We start from the raw sequence: 18,477 nt of genomic DNA, 5'->3' as shown, positions 1-18,477 counted from the left end.
AGCTGCACACCAATCTGTTTAATATCAACAGTCAAGCCTGTAATAATCAGGTCTCTTTCTAATCAAACTCTACTTGAGTAAACTCCTCCAGGAGAAAAAGCCCTGAACACACTCAGGTCAAATTAATCCATTAAGATTGGATACTAGAAGTTTCTTGCTGTTATCCTCTAGACTCTGTAAAGTCTAAAACACAAACCCTTGAGTCACTTTCCTATAACCTCCTGGTTCCACACTAGCACCAAAATACTTAGCTCAGTGAAGAAACTGTTAAATCTTTGTTAACCAGATGTTAAAATGCCAGACATGCTGTGGACCTAAGATACTGATATACAACTATAACCACATTACACAAGGATGAGTAGAGTGGCCTTGGGACACAGTGCTTTGAAAACTTGGTACAAGTTAAAGGACCACCTCAGGAAAATAAACGCAAGTGCAGAATTGGGTATACAATTTTAGGTTATGCAGAGACCCTGGTTAAGAACCCCTGCCTTAGCAACAGCACAAAATCCAGTTCTCTCTTGCTCAAAAGATACAGGATATAGATTTCCTTACCGGTACGAGAAACTTCTTGACTTCCTCCATAGCATGTGCCATAAGAGCATAAGCCTCACATGGAGGTCCAAAGACTTCAATGAAGACATGCAGATCCATATTCAAATGGGCATATTTGGGGTCTCCACCTTTGCGCAGCTCTTCTTCCTGTGGAGAAACGAAAACAAAACATCACATCACAGACTAGGGATTTAATGACACCTTGAACTTCAAGGTCAAAGAACAGCAGGAAATAACTATAACATCTAAGGAACACAGTAAAGCATAAGAAAAAAGTAAAACAAGCTCTGGAGAATAGTAATTTACACAACCTGCTAAACCTACAATTGGTCTTGCTGCCAAAAGTTAACTATTGTTTTAAATCCCTGCTGGAGCTCTTATCCTATCTAATAATAGACAAATATGCAAATTGACCATACCTCCAACACACCCACAAGCCACGCCCACTATCCAATCAGAGCGAGTATGCAAATTAACCCAAACCAAGATGGCTACAGCCACAGAGAGCAAGGTTTCCTAGGTAATAGAGGAAGCCAAGCTTTCTGCCAGCCGTTGCAGGCCTAAGCCTCCACTCAAGCTACAAAGTTTCAATTATAGAAGGTAAACAAATTCAAACAAATGGCGGCAGAATGGAGCTTGAGAGAGCAGGCCAGGGTTGCCGCCGGCAACAGGGGAAGCAAAGCTTTCCAAACATCCTGGCCGGGCCCACCCGCTTAAGGCAACAAAGTTTCAATTATAACCCCAACACAAATGGCTGCGGGCCTCGGAGGGAGCCCCAGGCTTGGCTCTGCTCCAGGCTACAAAGTTTCAATTGTAGAAGGAAAATAAATTCCAGATACCAGGGCCTCCGCTTGCGTTGCCAGGGAGCGTGGCCCGCCTGCAAACCACCACAGGCCCCTCGCTCAGGCCGCCCCACGCCCCAAGGGAACCCCACCCTGATCAGGGACACCCTTCAGGGCAAACCAGTTGGCTCCTACCCCTGTACCAGGCCTCTATCCTATCTAATAAAAGAGTACTATGCAGATTGATCATCACTGCAACACACAATATAGCTGCCCCCATATGGTCAAAGATCCTGCCCCCATGTGGACACAAGATGGCCACCACAAGATGGCCAGCAGGAGAGGGCAGTTGGGAGGCACCCAGCCTGCAAGGGAGGGCAGTTGAGAAGGACCAGGCCTGCAAGGGAGGGCAGTTGGAGGTGATCAACCCTGCAGGAGAGGGCAGTTAGGGGTAACCAGGCCAGCAGAGGAGGGAAGTTGGGGGCAAACAGGCTGGCAGCAGAGTGGTTAGGGGTGATTAGGCTGGCAGGCAGAAGCAGTTAGGGGCAATCAGGAAGGCAGGCAGGCAAGCAGTTGGGAGCCAGCAGTCCTGGATTGCCAGGGATCGGGCCTAAACGGGCAGTTGGACATCCCTTGAGGGGTCCCAGATTGGAGAGGGTACAGGCTGGGCTGAGGGACAACCCCCCTCCGTGCACGAATTTCGTGCACCGGGCCTCTAGTTAGAAGGTATAAAAAAGACAAACTTAATTCCAGTCTCCATTCAGACAACAGGTGTTTGCCAATCCCTGATTCATTGCTAAACATTTCTTTTATTTCTTTTTAATTTTTTCCTTAAATTGTTTTCTGCCCGACTCCCCTCCTAGAATTACAATTGCACAAAATGTTAGATTGCACAATAATGCTCCACAGGCAACTAAGACTCAGTTCATTTTCTTTCAGTCCTTTTTATCTTCTTACTTTGGCCTGAATAGTCCTGCCTTTAAGTTCTCTGATTTACAACCCTCTTCTTCTTTTTCAGTATCTTACATTGTAGTATGCTTGTCCAGTGAAATTTGCATTTCAGCTATTACATTTTCATATTCTATACATTCCATCTCTCTCCTAATTATTTTTCCTCTACATCCCTGAACAAATTTATATTTATAATAACTATTTTAAAGTCTTGTCTGCAAATCCCAAAATCTCTTATTATTTCCAGGTTTCTTTCTTTTTCTTTCCCTTTCTTTCTCCTTTTTTTAAAAAAAGAAAATATTTTTATTGATTTCAGAGAAGAAAAGAAGGAAGAGGGAGAGAGAGATAGAAAGAAACATCAGCCCTGACCGGTTTGGCTTAGTGGATGGAGCGTCGGCCTGCGGACTGAAGGGTCCCAGGTTCGATTCCGGTCAAGGGCATGTACCTGGGTTGCGGGCACATCCCCAGTAGGGGTGTGCAGGAGGCAGCTGATTGATGTTTCTCTCTCATTGATGTTTCTAACTCTCTATCCCTCTCCCTTCCTCTCTGTGAAAAATCAACAAAATATATATTAAAAAAAAAAATAAAAAAAAAGAAAGAAACATCAATGATGAAAGAGAATCGTTAATCGGCTGCCTCCTGCATGCCCCCTACTGGGGATTGAGCCTGCAACCCAAGACCCTTCAGTCCGCAGGCTGATGCTCTATCCGATGAGCCAAACCGGGTAGGGCTCAGGTCTCTTGCTATCAACTGATTTTCTTCACTGGCTATAGGTCACATTCAATAATTTCTGTATGTTTAGTAATTTTTTTGACAGACAAAAAAAAAAGTGAAAAGAAAAAGCACAATAAAATAAAGTTTAATTCATTTTTTTTTCTCATTCCCCACCCCTTCCCTTTGGCAACCATCAGCTTCTTCTCTAAATGTTTGTTTTGTTTATTCATTTATTTTGTTTTTAGAATCACATAAATGAGATCATACATTTGTCTTTTTCTTTTTTTAAATATATTTTATTGATTTTTTTACAGAGAGGAAGGGAGAAGGGACAGAGAGCCAGAAACATCGATGAGAGAGAAACATCGACCAGCTGCCTCCTGCACCCCCCCACTGGGGATGTGCCCGCAACCAAGGTACATGCCCTTGATCGGAATCGAACCTGGGACCTTTCAGTCCGCAGACCGACGCTCAATCCACTGAGCCAAACCGGTTTCGGCACATTTGTCTTTTTCTGTCTGACTTATTTCACTTAGGATAATAACCTCTAGGTCCATCATGTTGTTCAAATGACAAGATTTCATCCTTTTTTTTTTTAAATTGAGGAATAATATTCCAGCACACACCATCCATTATCCAGTCATCTACTGATGTACATCTAGGTTGCTTCCATATCTTGGCTATTACTAGTAATGCTACAATGAACATAGGGCTACATATATCTTTTCAAATTAGTGTTTCTGTTTTCTTTGGATAAATACCCAGAAGTAAAATTGCACATGGCAGCTCTATTTTTAATTTTTTGAGGAATCTCTACACTGCCAACCCGATTGACTCATTCACTCATTGCTAAGCACGTGCTTTTAAATTCCAGGTAGAGCTGTTAATCACCAGCCCTTCCTATGTGCTTACATGGCCTGGGGAGTTCTGGGGAGGAAAGAAATTAGGATAGAAAGAAGAAAATCTCATGTAAATTTCATTAGCTAGAATAACATACTTCAGCCCTAACTATATTCTTCTAATGAGAAACGAGGATGGACAAAAGAAGAGGGTCTGAGAGAACAATGTTCATCAATTAGGCTGCATAAAAGGAGGACTGAAAGAGTAAGTTTTTAGGCCTTAGCAGGTATGTCTCATCTACAACCTGACCCTAGAAGGCTAGGACTATTCTGTTTTGGTGGGAAGTTTCTTGGCACTTACAAAGAATACAACATGTATGGGGCTATGGCACAAAAATAAATAAGCGTTAGGTTTTGTTGTCAGGATTACCCTTGGCTCCTGTTGGAATACCTTCTTTTAGCAGGCCTCGAATTTGAGCTGGCTATAAAAACAAACCAGACAACTAATCCTCAGTCTTGCCTGCATGTACAACACTAGTGCTCTCACTTTTCCATGTTACTGGAAAGAGAATGTGTTTTTAGTCTGGGTTAGTTTCAGCACAGCATCCCTTCCAAGTTTTCATAGATAAGCTTTCTAATGCCATAGTTGCCACTGCTGTTTCCATTACTACATAGTCAAGTCAGAAAAAAACCATCACTTGGGCACATCTAGACTCTTTCAGGGTTACCAAGAAGTAAACTACCTTGATCTACAATCTCTTACATCCAATACAAATTTAAAGGAGTCATATTCTGTACATATACAAGTGCTAGCTTCCATAAGGCATCCATACTGGACCCTGGGCTACAAGGCATTAGAGTAAGCATGTCAAACTCATGGCCCATGGGCCACATTCGGCCCATAATGAATATTTTTGTAGCCCAGCCAATATAACAGTATGTAAGAAACATTTTAATAAAAATTTCATAATTTTTACAATATTCTGTTATATATCATCCTATATAATAAAGAGGGAATATGCAAATTGACCACCACTCCAACACACAAGATGGCCACCCCCATGTGGACACAAGATGGCCACCACAAGATGGCCATCAGGGGAGGGCAGTTGTGGGTGATCAGGCCTGCAGGGAGGACAGTTGGGGGGGGGGACCCAGGCCTGCAGAAGAGGGCAGTTGGGGGGAGACCAGGCTTACAGGGGAGGGCAGTTAGGGGTAACCAGGCCTGCAGGGAGGACAGTTCGGGGGGACCCAGGCCTGCAGGAGAGGGCAGTTGGGGGGAGACCAGGCTTGCAGGGGAGGGCAGTTAGGGGCAACCAGGCCTGCAGGGGAGGGCAATTAGGGGCAACTGGGCCGGCAGAGGAGTAGTTAGGCATTGATCAGGCTGGCAGGCAGGTGAGCGGTTGGGAGCCAGCAGTCCTGGATTGTGAGAGGGATGTCCCATATTGGAGAGGGTGCAGGCTGGGCTGAAGGACACCCCGCGCCCATGCACGAATTTTGTGCATCGGGCCTCTAGTCTATATCATAAAAGACCTGTGGTCATGATGCTATAATGGCGGAACGACCAAACAACCGGTCACCAGGAGGTGCATGGAGCACCTCTTGTGGGCTGGGACTCGCGGCTCGCGCAGGGCGGGTCTGAGACATGGCAGGTCTGGGTCTCGCACAATTTCGCACACCGGCCCTCTAGTGTTTTGTTTTTTTCACCTCTAGTTTTTAATAATGAACTTCAACGTTCGCTAATGACTGATTACTATAATTGTGTTGCATTCATTTCCCTTAACACGCCTTACTTGCAGGCTCATCATTTCTCTCCACTAATACTAGTAGCGAATATTTTAGCAGCCGATTGCCACGTCATTAGTCTTGTACTGAGTTGTTTGGTGTGCACAACAGGAAATATTTCGCTTTCAGAGAACAAGAAAAATAGGTTTATTTGCGTTATGCTTATTAACTTGTGCAATTATTCAGTGTCTGGTAAGTTAATGTTCAAGAAATAATATTAATTTTTATTAAAATGTTCTATTATTTTATGTTAATTATTACTCATTCATTTCAGCCCTTTGTATTTAGCATGTCTCTATCGGAATAAACCTACATTTCTATGAAAATCAAAGCGTTTGTTTTTTTGTGGCCCACATAAACTTACACCTTATTTATTTTGCCCGTGTTAGCTTTTGAGTTTGACATGCTTGCATTAGGGTGTCTTCTTGCTTCACTAAGTGAGCTTACCTTGGCTTTGTCTCTCATTGAGCCCTTTCCTAACACAGAGATCTTTGCACCAGTCTCTTCTTGCAGTCTTTTGATAGTATTCCCTTGTGGTCCAAGGATCTTCCCCACAAAATTGAACTGACAGAAAATAAAAACAGATTTCTAAATATTCATACTCCTATGAAACATTTCCACATGTACTATCTCATTTGATCTCAACAATCCTATGAAATAGGTAGTTTAATTCCCATTTTACTGAGGTTGTAGTGATGAAATGATTAGCCTAAGGTTATGAAAGTGGTAGTTCCTAGAGTTGATTTTGGGATTTCAGATGTAATATCACACTGCAACCCCTAGTACTTTAACATACATAAACATTTTTAAGGAAGTTACCTCAGAACAGACACATGGAATACTTGTTTAGTGCTTTTTTTTGTAAACTAAATATAACTAATTGCTTTCCTAAAAAAAAGAAGAGGAGTAGGTGGAGAAAGCATTTTTTTTTTTAAAGTAAAACTTTGAGTAAAAAATAAAGTTAACCTCACCTCTTCAAGGATTTATGTTATAACTTCCTTCATTTTGATTTCATATTAAGAAATCTTTTGACAGAATAACTCTTTAGGTTTCAATTTTTTTTCTTTGAACTTTGAACTGGAACAAACATTTGAGAAACTCTTTTTAATAAGAAGATGACTGCATTTCTTTCCTGGCTATAGCTAGCTATCCAATCCGTTATGGACTTACTTGTTTCAACTGCCAGAAACAAGTATGCAAGTATGGAAGAGAAACTTCAAAGGCTTAAGTTTCTGATGCAGTCTCTGGAAGTTGTTATTAGAGCCCATGACTCATAACTACAAAGACAACTCAGAGAAATGAGGCACTTTTTGTCTTACCTTGGGATACTGCTTGACGGGTATCAGTACCCGTTCCTTCAGCTTCATGTTCTTATGAGAAAATAAATCCAAGTAATTCTCCTCATCGTCCTTCTTTGAAAGCCCTTTCTGAATCTTCTCAATTTCTGAATAAAAGAAACAGAATTTAACTGAGTTTTGCTCTGGTGAATAAAGGTAAATTTCTAAGTCTGCATAAAGCAATAACATGGAATACCATGGAATGACACGAAATAGTTCAGATGAATGTGCTAATTTCAGAGTGAGTAACTAAAAGCACCAAAGCTAAAAAAAAAAAAAAAAAAAAAAAAAGCACCAAAGCTTAAGTTGATCAGAAAACCCAAAGCCTGCTCCTAGTAAGAGCAGTCTGCTCTTTAACCCCCACCTGAATGTCTCTACATCAGAGACATTCAAATGTTTCTTAGAATAAAGAGACTTAACAACACTAACGGGGAGAGATGAGGAAAAAAGGATAAACTAAAACAATAAAAATAAAAATCTGCATCAAGAAAAAGTACAAAGTCTTATCTTGATGAAAAAATAAAAATCAATAATTTAAATATACAGTGGAGAATCCTGTTAAAATTCCAGTGACAGCAGTAATATGGACAGTAGTAGTCCTTAAGAGTTTGAAAGACCTGGTTCTTTTTTAAAAATATATATTTTATTAATTTTTTACAGAGAGGAAGGGAGAGGGATAGACAGAAACATCCATTAGCTGCCTCCTGCACACCCGCTACTGGGGATGTGCCCACAAACAAGGTACATGCCCTTGATCGGAATCGAACCTGGGACCCTTCAGTCCACAGGCTGATGCTCTATCCACTGAGCCAAACCGGCTAGGGCACAAGACCTGCTTCTTACTCTGCTACTCACTAATTGTGTGAGCTTTGCAAGTTATTTAATTGCCCTGATTTTTAGTTTCCTCATTTATAAAATGGAGGTGATAGCTACTTCATGAGGTTGCTATAAAAACAGAATAACATATGTACACATGCTAATCAAAGCCCATTTCTTGAGAAGTATCAACATTAGCTAGCCCAAATTCAGTCAATTCGCAGGTTAAGACAGTTTCATCAGATAGAACCTTGGCATCCAAAGTTATTTCCTATCATTAGGGAACTCCATCCATCCATCCATCCATCCCATTCTTTGCAAGCATTTGAGTGTTTCTTTAAAAAAAGGCAGATGAAAGAAAGGAGAGAAACAGGTATAATCATTAACATATATGCGAGACTTACTAAGGGCCAGGCACCTATCCTATAAAGCAGAAGTGGGGAACATCCCGCCCATGAAATCATTTGGTCTGGCCTTGCCAAGGCATGAGGGGTGAGTTATTAAATGTTTGACCAAATATAGCAAGCTAATTTTTAAGTTGATAATTTTGTATGGCCCAGGAATGATGTTATAAACATCCAAATGGCCCTTGGCAGAAAAATGGTTCCCCACTTCTGCTATAAAGTATAGGAGATACAACAGAACAACTCAGATATAGTCCCCAACTTCACTATCTACAATAAAAGAGAAACATGCAAATTGACCGTACCTCCGCTATGCCCACCAGCCAATCAGGAGCGAGTATGCAAATTAACCCAACCAAGATGGCTACGGCCACGGAGTGAGCAGGAGGCTTGGGTTTCCCTGGCAATGGAGGAAGCCAAGCTTCCTGGCTGGCCCTGGCCTCCGTTCAAGGCTACAAAGTTTCAATTATAGAAGATAAATAAATCCCAGATACCAGGGCCTCTGCTTGGGTCACCGGGCGGGGGCACGTGGCCAGCCTGCAAACCACCACAGGCCCCTCACCCAGGCTGCCCAACATCCCAAGGGAACCCCCACCCTGATCCTGGACACCCTTTAGGGCAAACCAGCTGGCCCCCACCCGTGCACCAGGCCTCTATCCTATTTAATGAAAGAGTAATATGCAAATTGACTGTCACTCCAACACACAAGATGGCTGCCCCATGTGGACACAAGATGGCCACCACAAGATGGCCAGCAGGGGAGGGCAGTTGGGAGGGACCAGGCCAGCAGAGGAGGGAAGTTGGGGGCGACTGGGCCTGCAGGGAAGGGCAGTTGGGGGGGGGACCCAGACCTGCAGGGGAGGGCAGTTAGGGGCAATCAGGCTGGCAGGGGAGCAGTTAGGCATCAATCAGGCTGGCAGGGGAGTGGTTAGGGGGTGATCAGGCTGGCAGGCAGAAATAGTTAGGGGCAATCAGGAAGGCAGGCAGGCGAGCAGTTGGGAGCCAGCAGTCCTGGATCGTGAGAGGGATGTCCCAGATTGGAGAGGGTGCAGGCTGGGCTGAGGGACACACTCCTCCGTGCACGAATTTTGTGCCCCGGGCCTCTAGTGTTTATATATTGGAGTTCTCAGTTAATGAAGTTAGCAATGAAGTATAGTTAAGTGCTATGATAGGAATACTAATAGAGATGGGGGCAGTGTGTATTGGTAATGAATAGCAATTAAAAGGTTCTATGGTGCACTGAGAACAGTAAAAAAAATTTATATTCCCCCCTGGCTAGTGTGGCTCAGTTGGTTGAGCATCATTCCATGCACTGAAAGTCACTGGTTTGGTTTCTGGTCAGGGCACATGTGGGAGGCAAACAATATTTCTCCTCCCCAAAAAACATAATTATATTCCCTAAAATCAGTGTGACATTCTAAATAACACAAAACGTTCTCCTTATATAATATTTCCACAGTGTTTCTATCATCTGTAATTTTAAGGCAAGGGTTCTCAAACTTCAGTATGCATCAGAATCACCTGGAGGGCTTATTAAACGAGACTGCTGAGCCAGAACCCCAATCTGGGATTTGTGTTAGGAATTTGCATTTCTAACAAGTTACCAGGTGATGTTGATATTGTTGATCTAGGGACCACACACTTTGAAAACCTGGTTTGGCATAAAAATATACTACTTCAAAGACATTCTGCAAATCTAAAATTTTGACAGTTTTAAAAAGTGTTTAGACTAAATCCAACTGTGAAGTACACAGATGAAGACGGAAAGTTACTTTGACAGAGACTTCCTAAGAATTCAGGATTTCAAACAGAAAGCTTCCTGTTTATTAAAAAGCCTAATTTCAGATGTTAAAGTATACAGTGAGCTAAATGACCCACTTATATCCTAGAGCACATACTCCCTTCCTTTCTGACAATTAAAACTGCTAATCATATTCTAAGTATCCTTAACTAAACATTTACTCATATTAGAAGAACTGTAAATGGGAGTGCCTATTTTCACTGCTCGGAATAGAAAACAAACCTGACCTTATAATTAACAGACTAAATGCTTCATTCAACATCTCATTTGTTTGCTGTTTTACTGGTGGTAACCTCCACCCCTTCCCACCGACTGCTAATACTAACTTTTTGTAGTAACTAGTTTCGAGCCTACCATCATCTCTGAATACGTTTTGAGTTTTTAGGCTGGAAAACTCCGTACTCAATCCTCAAAAGTTCTAAGGGGCCCTAGCTGGTTTGGCTCAGTGGATAGAGCGTCAGCCTTTGTACTGAAGGGCCCCAGGTTCGATTCCAGTCAAGGGCACATGCCTAGATTGTGAGCCCGATCCCCATTGTGGGCCTGATCCCCAATGGGGGGCGTGCAGGAGACAGCCAATCAATGGTTCTCTCTCATCATTGATGTTTCTCTCTCTCTCTCCCTCTTCTTCCTCTCTGAAATAAATAAAAATACATTTAAAAAGAAAGTTCTAAAGGAATAAATGCCATACTTCATTTTATCTATGTACCTCAGTGTTTCTTAATTGCTACCATCTAGTTAGGGCCTTCAGCTGTAATTTATAACCCTTTCCAGAAACTTTACTTGGTTAGGGCAGGAAGATTCAAAAGTCAACTAATCTGTTGTACTCCTTACAGGAAGCAGGACTATAAAAACTGAACCCAGTAGAAAGGTTTGTTCATATGCAATGTAATGCAGCCTGTGAATTTAAAGTTTTTCTACATGGATCCTTCTGCTAAATTTTGTACTAGTCAGATCCTAGAGAATCTCTTTGTCCAATTTATCTCACAATTTTTAATATGAAAGCATTTTTTAAAAATTCAGAGAACAATGACTTAAATAAAACAGAACTGAAAAGACGAGTCCGGCTGGTGTGGTTCAGTGATTGAGTGTCAACCTATGCACCAAGAGGTCGCTATTTTGATACTCTGTCAGGGCACATGCCCAGGGTTGCAGGCTCGATCTTCAGCAGGGGAGTGTGCAGGAGGCAGCTGATCAATTGATGTTGATTTTTCTCTCTCATTGATGTTTCTATCTCCCTCTCCCCCTCTAATATCAATAAAAATAAAAACATTAAAAAAAAAAGGATAAAAGAATCACGGGAGGTTAGCCTTCTTAGATAAAACACTAAGGGGCAACTTGAGTCTTCAAGAAGGGTCATCTTCCATGTTTGGAAGGGGAAGGACTGAACATGTATTCAATGTCTACTATGTATCAAACACTGTACAATATTACCTCACTTATCCTAAAAATTAACTCAGTGAAGTAGCTGGTACAATTTCCATTTTACAATTGAGGAAACTGAAACTCAGAAAAGTTAAATTGGCAAATCAGCCAGTGTGGCTCAATGGTTGAACGCCGACCCATAAACAGGAGGTCATGGTTTGATTCCCCGTCAGGGAACATGCCCGGTATTTCAGGCTTGATCCCCAGAAGGGAGCCTGCAGGAGGCAACCATAGATGATCCTCTCTCATCATTGATGTTTCTCTCGCTCTCTCTCTCCCCCCCTTACCTTTCCTCTCTCTGAAATCAATAAAAACATATATATTTTTTTAAATTGATAAATCAACAAAGGCTATTGAAGTACCAGAGTAAAGATTAAAACCCAGGCATTCTCTAACTTCAAACCTCATACTTTTATTATTGCCTCTCAATGGCATGTGTGTGTCAGTGGTAGGTTTGTGTTTTTTTTAAACAAGAAAAAGCTTATTTTGTAAAATTTTGGGAAGTACAGTTTTTAACCTCAGACACTTTTATGCAGCTAAAGGCAATAAAAGGGCTCGGTGGGTGTCTCAAGGATATTCAGTTACCTGGTCTTTTTTTTCTTTTTCAATTTTGTTTTTCTTTCCTTAGTTTCACTTCTCTTGGAGAGCTAGAAACTGGATGTAATGGGGGAAAACTCAAGAAGCTTCCTAAAAATGGCTTATCCTCAGGTAAAAGTACTTTCTGGACACACTTTTTGAAACTAACTCCTTTAAATGATCTTTGCTTGAGCCTCTAGAGACCTTGGATGTCTCACGAGCCAAAGAAAGAAAAGCTAAGGTGTAAACAACAGAGAGATGATCCATTTGTTTCCTAGCCAGACACTTTAAATAATCCTATCATATCCAATGCGTTCTATATATCAGGAATTTTGTATTGTTTCATCTTGTCTTTATAACTAGGATTATCCTCATTTAACAACCAGAGAAACCTGGGCTCAGAAAAGTTATGTAACTTGTCAGAGATCACAAAACTAATTAGTGACAGAGCAGGTACTTAACCCCATGTCACTCCTTACATTAGTCCGATCAAATTCAACTAATCTTGTGGCATTTCTTTTACTCTTTTACTATAATTTATTCTTTCAATTTTTGGCAGCCCCTGCAGATGAGGACAATTTTTAAAATGTATGTCTCAAAGGAAAGAACATGAGTTTTGAAGCTCGACAGAACTGGGTTTGATTCCCATCTCTGCTACAAGCTTGGTATGTGACCTTCAGCAAGTCATTAAACCTCTTAGTCTTCCCTTCTTATTTTTTTTTTAAATATATATTTCTTTTATTGACTTCAGAGAGGAAGGGAGAGGGAAAGATAGAAACATCAATGATGAGAGAGAATCATTGATTGGCTGCCTTCTGCACGCCCCCCACTGGGGATCGAGCCTGCAACCCAGGCATTTGCCCTTGGCCAGAATTGAACCTGGGACCCCACTGAGCCAAACCAGCTAGGGCTTCCTTTCTTATTTTTAAAGAAAATTATGGCATATTACCCATGGTCTTCAAATCTCTTTCTCAGGGCACAATTTAGGGTTTAGGGCCTTATTTCTTAAAAATACTTTTGAGACAATTGTAGATTTATATGCAGTTGTAAAATATAACTGATCTCTAGATGCTTCACGCAGTTTTCTCTATACTTTGCATATCTACAATACAATCTCATAATCAGAAAATTAACATTATCTGTTGACTTTATCAAAATGTCACCAGTTTTACATGCACTTATTTGGGTGTGTCTTTAGTTCTATGCAGCTTAATCAGATTCATGTAACCACTACCATAGTCAAAGTACAGAGTAGTTTCATCACCTGGATTATTCTCCATGCTATACGCTTTTACAGCCAGTCCCTCCCTCTATTTCTCGATCACCATTAGCAACCACTAATCTGTTCTCCATCTCTTATTATTTTGTCTTTTCAAGAATGTAAAATTAGCCCTGGCCAGGTAGCTCTGGTTAGCCAGTGATGGGCAACCTTTTGAGCTTGGTGTGTCAAACTTCGCCAAAAAACTGAGCATAACTCGGGTAGTGTGTCACTTTGAGGAAAAAACATTATTTCGCAAATGTTTCATCCTCAGGAGCAGCAAATGTTTCATCCTCGGCATGCGGCTGCCTCAGCGACCACGTGTCATCAGAAATGGCTATGCATGTCAGTGCTGACACGCGTGTCATAGGTTCGCCATCACTGGGTTAGACAGTCATCCTGATAAGCCAAGGTTGCAGGTACCATCCCATCAGGTCACATTCAAGAATCAACCAATGAGCCGAAACCGGTTTGGCTCAGTGGATAGAGCGTCGGCCTGCGGACTCAAGGGTCCCAGGTTCGATTCCGGTCAAGGGCATAGTAGGGGGTGTGCAAGAGGCAGCTGATGGATGTTTCTAACTCTCTATCCTCTCTCTTCCTCTCTGTAAAAAATCAATAAAATATATTTAAAAAAAAAAGAATCAACCAATGAGTGCATAAATAAGTGGAACAACAAAATTTATATTTCTCTCTCTCCTTTCCCCTCTCTTAAAAAACAAACAAACAAACAAACAAGTAGAGTGTTAAATTAGTGGAATTACAGAGTATGTAATTTTTGAAGATTATTTTCACTTAGTATAATTCTCTCAAGATACAAATTGTTGCATTCATCAATAGGTCATTTCTTTTTATTGCTGAGTAGTCTTCCATGGTATGGATATACCATGCTTTAACTATTCATCTATTGGAGACATATGGTTTGTTTTCAGTTTTTGCCTATTATGAATAAAGCTGCTATGAACATGCATGTACAGGTGAACCTAAGTTTTTAAGTGCTTAAAAGTGCAATTGCTAAGTCATAAACATATTTAGTTTTGTAAAAAAACTGCTTTATCAGATATATAAAAATATTGTACTATATGTAGCCTTATGGAATTTACTTTTTCACCTAATATTAAATTTTCAAGATTTCTCCATGTTGTTGCATGTAGCTATAGTTTTCATTTTATTGCTGTATAAGTAATTCATTTTGAAAATCTCATAGTATCCAATCAGTGGTGAAACAAGTTGTACCATTTTGTGAACAAGGTGTACTATTTTATGAATGAAGCATTCATGTGCAAAAGTTTCTTTGGGCATATTAGAATGGTATGGTTGAATTTTAATGTTCAACCTTTTTTAAAAATACCATTTTCTTTTCTTTTTAAATATATTTTATTGATTTTTTACAAAGAGGAAGGGAGAGGGAGACAGAGTTAGAAACACTGATGAGAAACATCAATCAGGCCCTAGCCGGTTTGGCTCAGTGGATAGAGCGTCGGCCTGCAGACTGAAGGGTCCCAGGTTCGATTCCGGTCAAGGGCATGTACCTTGGTTGCAGGCACAACCCCAGTAGGGAGTGTGCAAGAGGCAGCTGAATCGATGTGTCTCTCTCATCAATGTTTCTGGCTCTCTATCCCTCTCCTTTCCTCTCTGTAAAAAATCAATAAAATATAAAAAAAAAAAAAAAAGAAACATCAATCAGGTGCCTCCTGCACACCCCCTACTGAGGATGTGCCCGCAACCAAGGTACATGCCCTTGACCGGAATCGAACCTGGGACCTTTCAGTCCGCAGGCCGACGCTCTATCCACTGAGCCAAACCGGTTAGGGCCTAATGTTCAACTTTTAAATGAAATGCCAAAATGTTATCCAAAGTGGTTAATACTTCCACCAGCAATGTAATTCACATTCTCTCAAGTTCTTGGTCTTGTTGCTTAATCTGTCAATACAGAAGGTTTTCATCATTTTCCTATCTTGAAAAAAATTTTTTTTCTCATTTATCTTCTTTTATTTTTTTTCTTCTTTTCTTCTTTTTAAAAATTCTCACCCGAGGACATATATATATATATTTTTAGAGAGAATGAAGAAGAGAAGGAGGGAGGGAAGGAGGTTACCTTTTGTATGTGCCCTGACCAGGGATTGAACCTGCAACTTCTTGGCATATGGGACACTCCACCAACTCAGCCACGTGCCAGGGCTCATTTACTCTTTGTATTAAATCAAACTTTTATGCCTCCCAGTCTTCGTGGGGTTTTGTGGGAACCAGTGGTGCAGTCTCTTAGATCTCCTGAGTTGGGTGCTCTAGGAATGCCCCTTGAGTCACTTGAGTTGTCCTGTTTGTAACTGGGTCTTGAATGTTGTTGTCCCATTCAAGGATGAAATCTCTCCTCTCAGGCTGGCTTCATTTACTCTTTAAAGCTACTTTACATTCAACACGTCACGTTAAAAAAGTAAATCCAGTTAGAATTAGTTTGGAAAATGCAAAAAATCAACATGTTAATTTAAAAATTCTGTCATCTTGCTCGGCCGGTATGGCTCAGAGGTTGAGTGACAACCTATGAACCAGGAGGTTGTGGTTTGATTCCTGGTCAGGGCACATGCCCGGGTTATGGACTCCATCCCAAGTGGGGGAGCATGCAGGAGGCAGCCGATCAATTATTCTCTCTCATCATTGATGTTTCTCTCTCTCTCTCTCTCTCTCCACTTCCTCTCTTAAATCAATAAAAAATTTTTTTTTTTAATTTTGTCATCTTGCCCTGGCCAAGTAGCTTAGTTGGTTGGAGCATCATCCCGATGTACCAAGGTTTCATGTTTGATCTCAGGTCAGGGCACATACAAGAATCAACCAATGATGCCCGACTGGCATGGCATGGCTCAGTGGTTGAGTGTTGACCTATGAACCAGAGGTCACGGTTCGATTTCCAGTCAGGGCACATGCTCAGGGTTGTGGGCTTGATCCCCCCAGTGTGGGGTGTACAGCCAATCAATGATTCTCTCTTATCATTGATGTTTCTACCTCTCCCTCTCCCTTCCTCTCTGAAATCAATAAAGATATATTTTTAAAAAAGAACCAGCCAATGAATGCATAAATAAGTGGAATAACAAAATTGATGCTTCTCTCTCTCTCTTCCTTTCTCTATCAAAATCAATTAAAATTTTTTAAAATAAAAATTCTATAATCTTTGTAACACTAGTTCCTCCTCCACGCCCTCCCCCCTTGCAGGAAATGACATATTTCTCTTTTTATTCAGATCTTCATCACCTTCAGTAAAATTTTAGTTGACAATATGATCACAATATTCTTCATCTGTAAGAGTAAGATAAAAATTCTTTCTGCCTCAGAGAATGGCCAGGAAGGTTGAATTATGAGTAGCACATTTCATGGCACATGTTACAAGCTCTACAAAGGTTAAATATTATTGTTTGTTATGGTTATTCACATACATTTTGAACTGATTTTTATTGCTTGTCCCAAGGCATTTGATACTGTTCTAAAAATGAGATCATTTTTATCAATTCTTTTCTAACGCTCACAGAGCAGAAACCTACTGATTTGTACATCTTTAACTTGCAATCAACCACATCACTGACCACTTTTCTAGGTAAACAATCATGATGTTGTTGCAAACAGTGAGTTTGCAAATTTCTGCCTTTCTTTTCTAATATTTATACTTATATCTGTATTTGGTCTATAATTTCTTTGAAATTCCACTTTCTGGTTTAAATAGGTTGTCTAGCCCTGTAGAATGAAATAGGAACATCTAGATATATTTTTATAGTGTATTATAAATAAATTAAAGGAGTTAACTATTTTGAAGTTCCAATAAACTTCGAAAATATTCTATACTGTGTGCTTTTGGAAGGTAGATGTCTGAGTATCCTTTTAAGATCTGGGGATTGTTAATCTATCAAATGCTTACTGATTCCTGAGTTATTTACACTAACTTATATTTTCCTAATTGGAGAAAGTAGAAAAAGGACAGTGATACACTTAATAGCATTTTATGTTTATTATATAAGCATTTAACACAAATTATAAATTATTTTTGTCTCAGAAAGCAAGCAAGGGTACACTGAGTCCTTGCATGTCTGCAAATGCATTTGTCATCAGTTAAATATCAACGTGGCTAATACAGAAGTCTATATTCAAAACCCAAATCCCTTAAAACTGTTATTTTTCCATCATGAAATGAAGATGAATATCCATTCATCAAATATTTAGTAAGAAGCCTCTGTGTGTGTGGTACTCTTCAAGGAACAGGAGATATAGTGGTAAACAAAGGAGACAAAAGATCCCTGTCCTGGTGGAGCTGACATTCTAGCTATGAAGGAGAAGGGGTGGTCAACAAACACATAACTATAATATATAATGCATCAGATGCTGAGAAGGGCAAAGTAAAGCTGGGCAAGGGACAGGGAGAGCTATGTGAATAGTGAAGGAAGAGTGGTCTGGGTCTTGCTGCAGATCTTTGAAAATAAGCAGAGGTACCTCAGTCACTGACCCAAGGGCTAGGCTCTCTCTATGGGTTTCCTTTTTCTATATCTTGGCCTTGTCATCTTCACTGCCCTGTTCTAGTACTCTGATATGTTCAAAATGATTTTATAATATTTTGTCTAAGTAGTACAAAAAATATGTATTTTTAATCCTCATCTGAGGATATGTTTTCACTGATTTCACAGAGAGAGGAGAAGGAGGTGGGCAGGGGGAAGAGAGAGAAACATCTATTAGCATGCACCCCGACAGGGTATTGAACCGGAAACTTTTTGGTGTATGTACAATGCTCTACTGAGCTACCCTGCCAGGCCCCCCCCCCCCTCACACCACACCCACACACACACACACACACACACACATTGCAGAGAGAGAGGGAGAGGAAGAGAGAGATAGAAACATCAATTAATGAGAGTCTTTGATCAGCTGCCTCCTTCATGCCCCACACTGGGGATGGAGCCCGTAACCCAGGCATATGCCCTGACCAGGAATCAAACCACAACCTCCTGGTCGTTGCTCAACCTCTGAGCCACGTAGGCCAGGTCCAAAATATTTTCTTAAGTACAATTTGTTGCAGGTACTATAAGTGGAGGGGTGGAGAGGGTTAAGTGTGTGGACTCAGACTCAGACTGATTTCAAATCCTAGTTATGCTGTTTACTAACTTTGTTACCTTGGCTAATTTAATCTCTGTATGTATGGTTCTCTCATCTGTAAAAGTGAGGATAATAAGAGTAACTTCATAGTATTGTCCTGAAGACTAAAT

At 40.7% G+C, this 18,477-nt stretch overlaps 1 protein-coding gene across 2 annotated transcripts in view; it reads right to left on the bottom strand.

Annotated features, from left to right (window-relative positions):
* Positions 1 to 18,477, bottom strand: part of KHDRBS1 (KH RNA binding domain containing, signal transduction associated 1) — a 31,545-nt gene that overhangs the window by 10,516 nt on the left and 2,552 nt on the right. The window contains exons 2-4 of one of the 2 annotated variants that reach the window (XM_054720756.1): positions 6,946 to 7,070; positions 6,074 to 6,190; positions 556 to 702 (exon numbers count right to left, since the gene is read on the bottom strand). In XM_054720756.1, the coding sequence (XP_054576731.1) occupies positions 556 to 702; positions 6,074 to 6,190; positions 6,946 to 7,070 (389 nt within the window). The remainder of the gene's footprint in view (positions 1 to 555; positions 703 to 6,073; positions 6,191 to 6,945; positions 7,071 to 18,477) is intronic. The other variant, XM_054720757.1, reaches the window with a different exon arrangement.

The sequence above is a fragment of the Eptesicus fuscus genome, chromosome 9 (assembly GCF_027574615.1).
Source record: "Eptesicus fuscus isolate TK198812 chromosome 9, DD_ASM_mEF_20220401, whole genome shotgun sequence".
Taxonomy (NCBI): domain Eukaryota; kingdom Metazoa; phylum Chordata; class Mammalia; order Chiroptera; family Vespertilionidae; genus Eptesicus; species Eptesicus fuscus.
The sequence above is the reverse complement of the archived record's forward strand: the minus strand, read 5'-3'. Positions and strand labels throughout refer to the sequence as shown.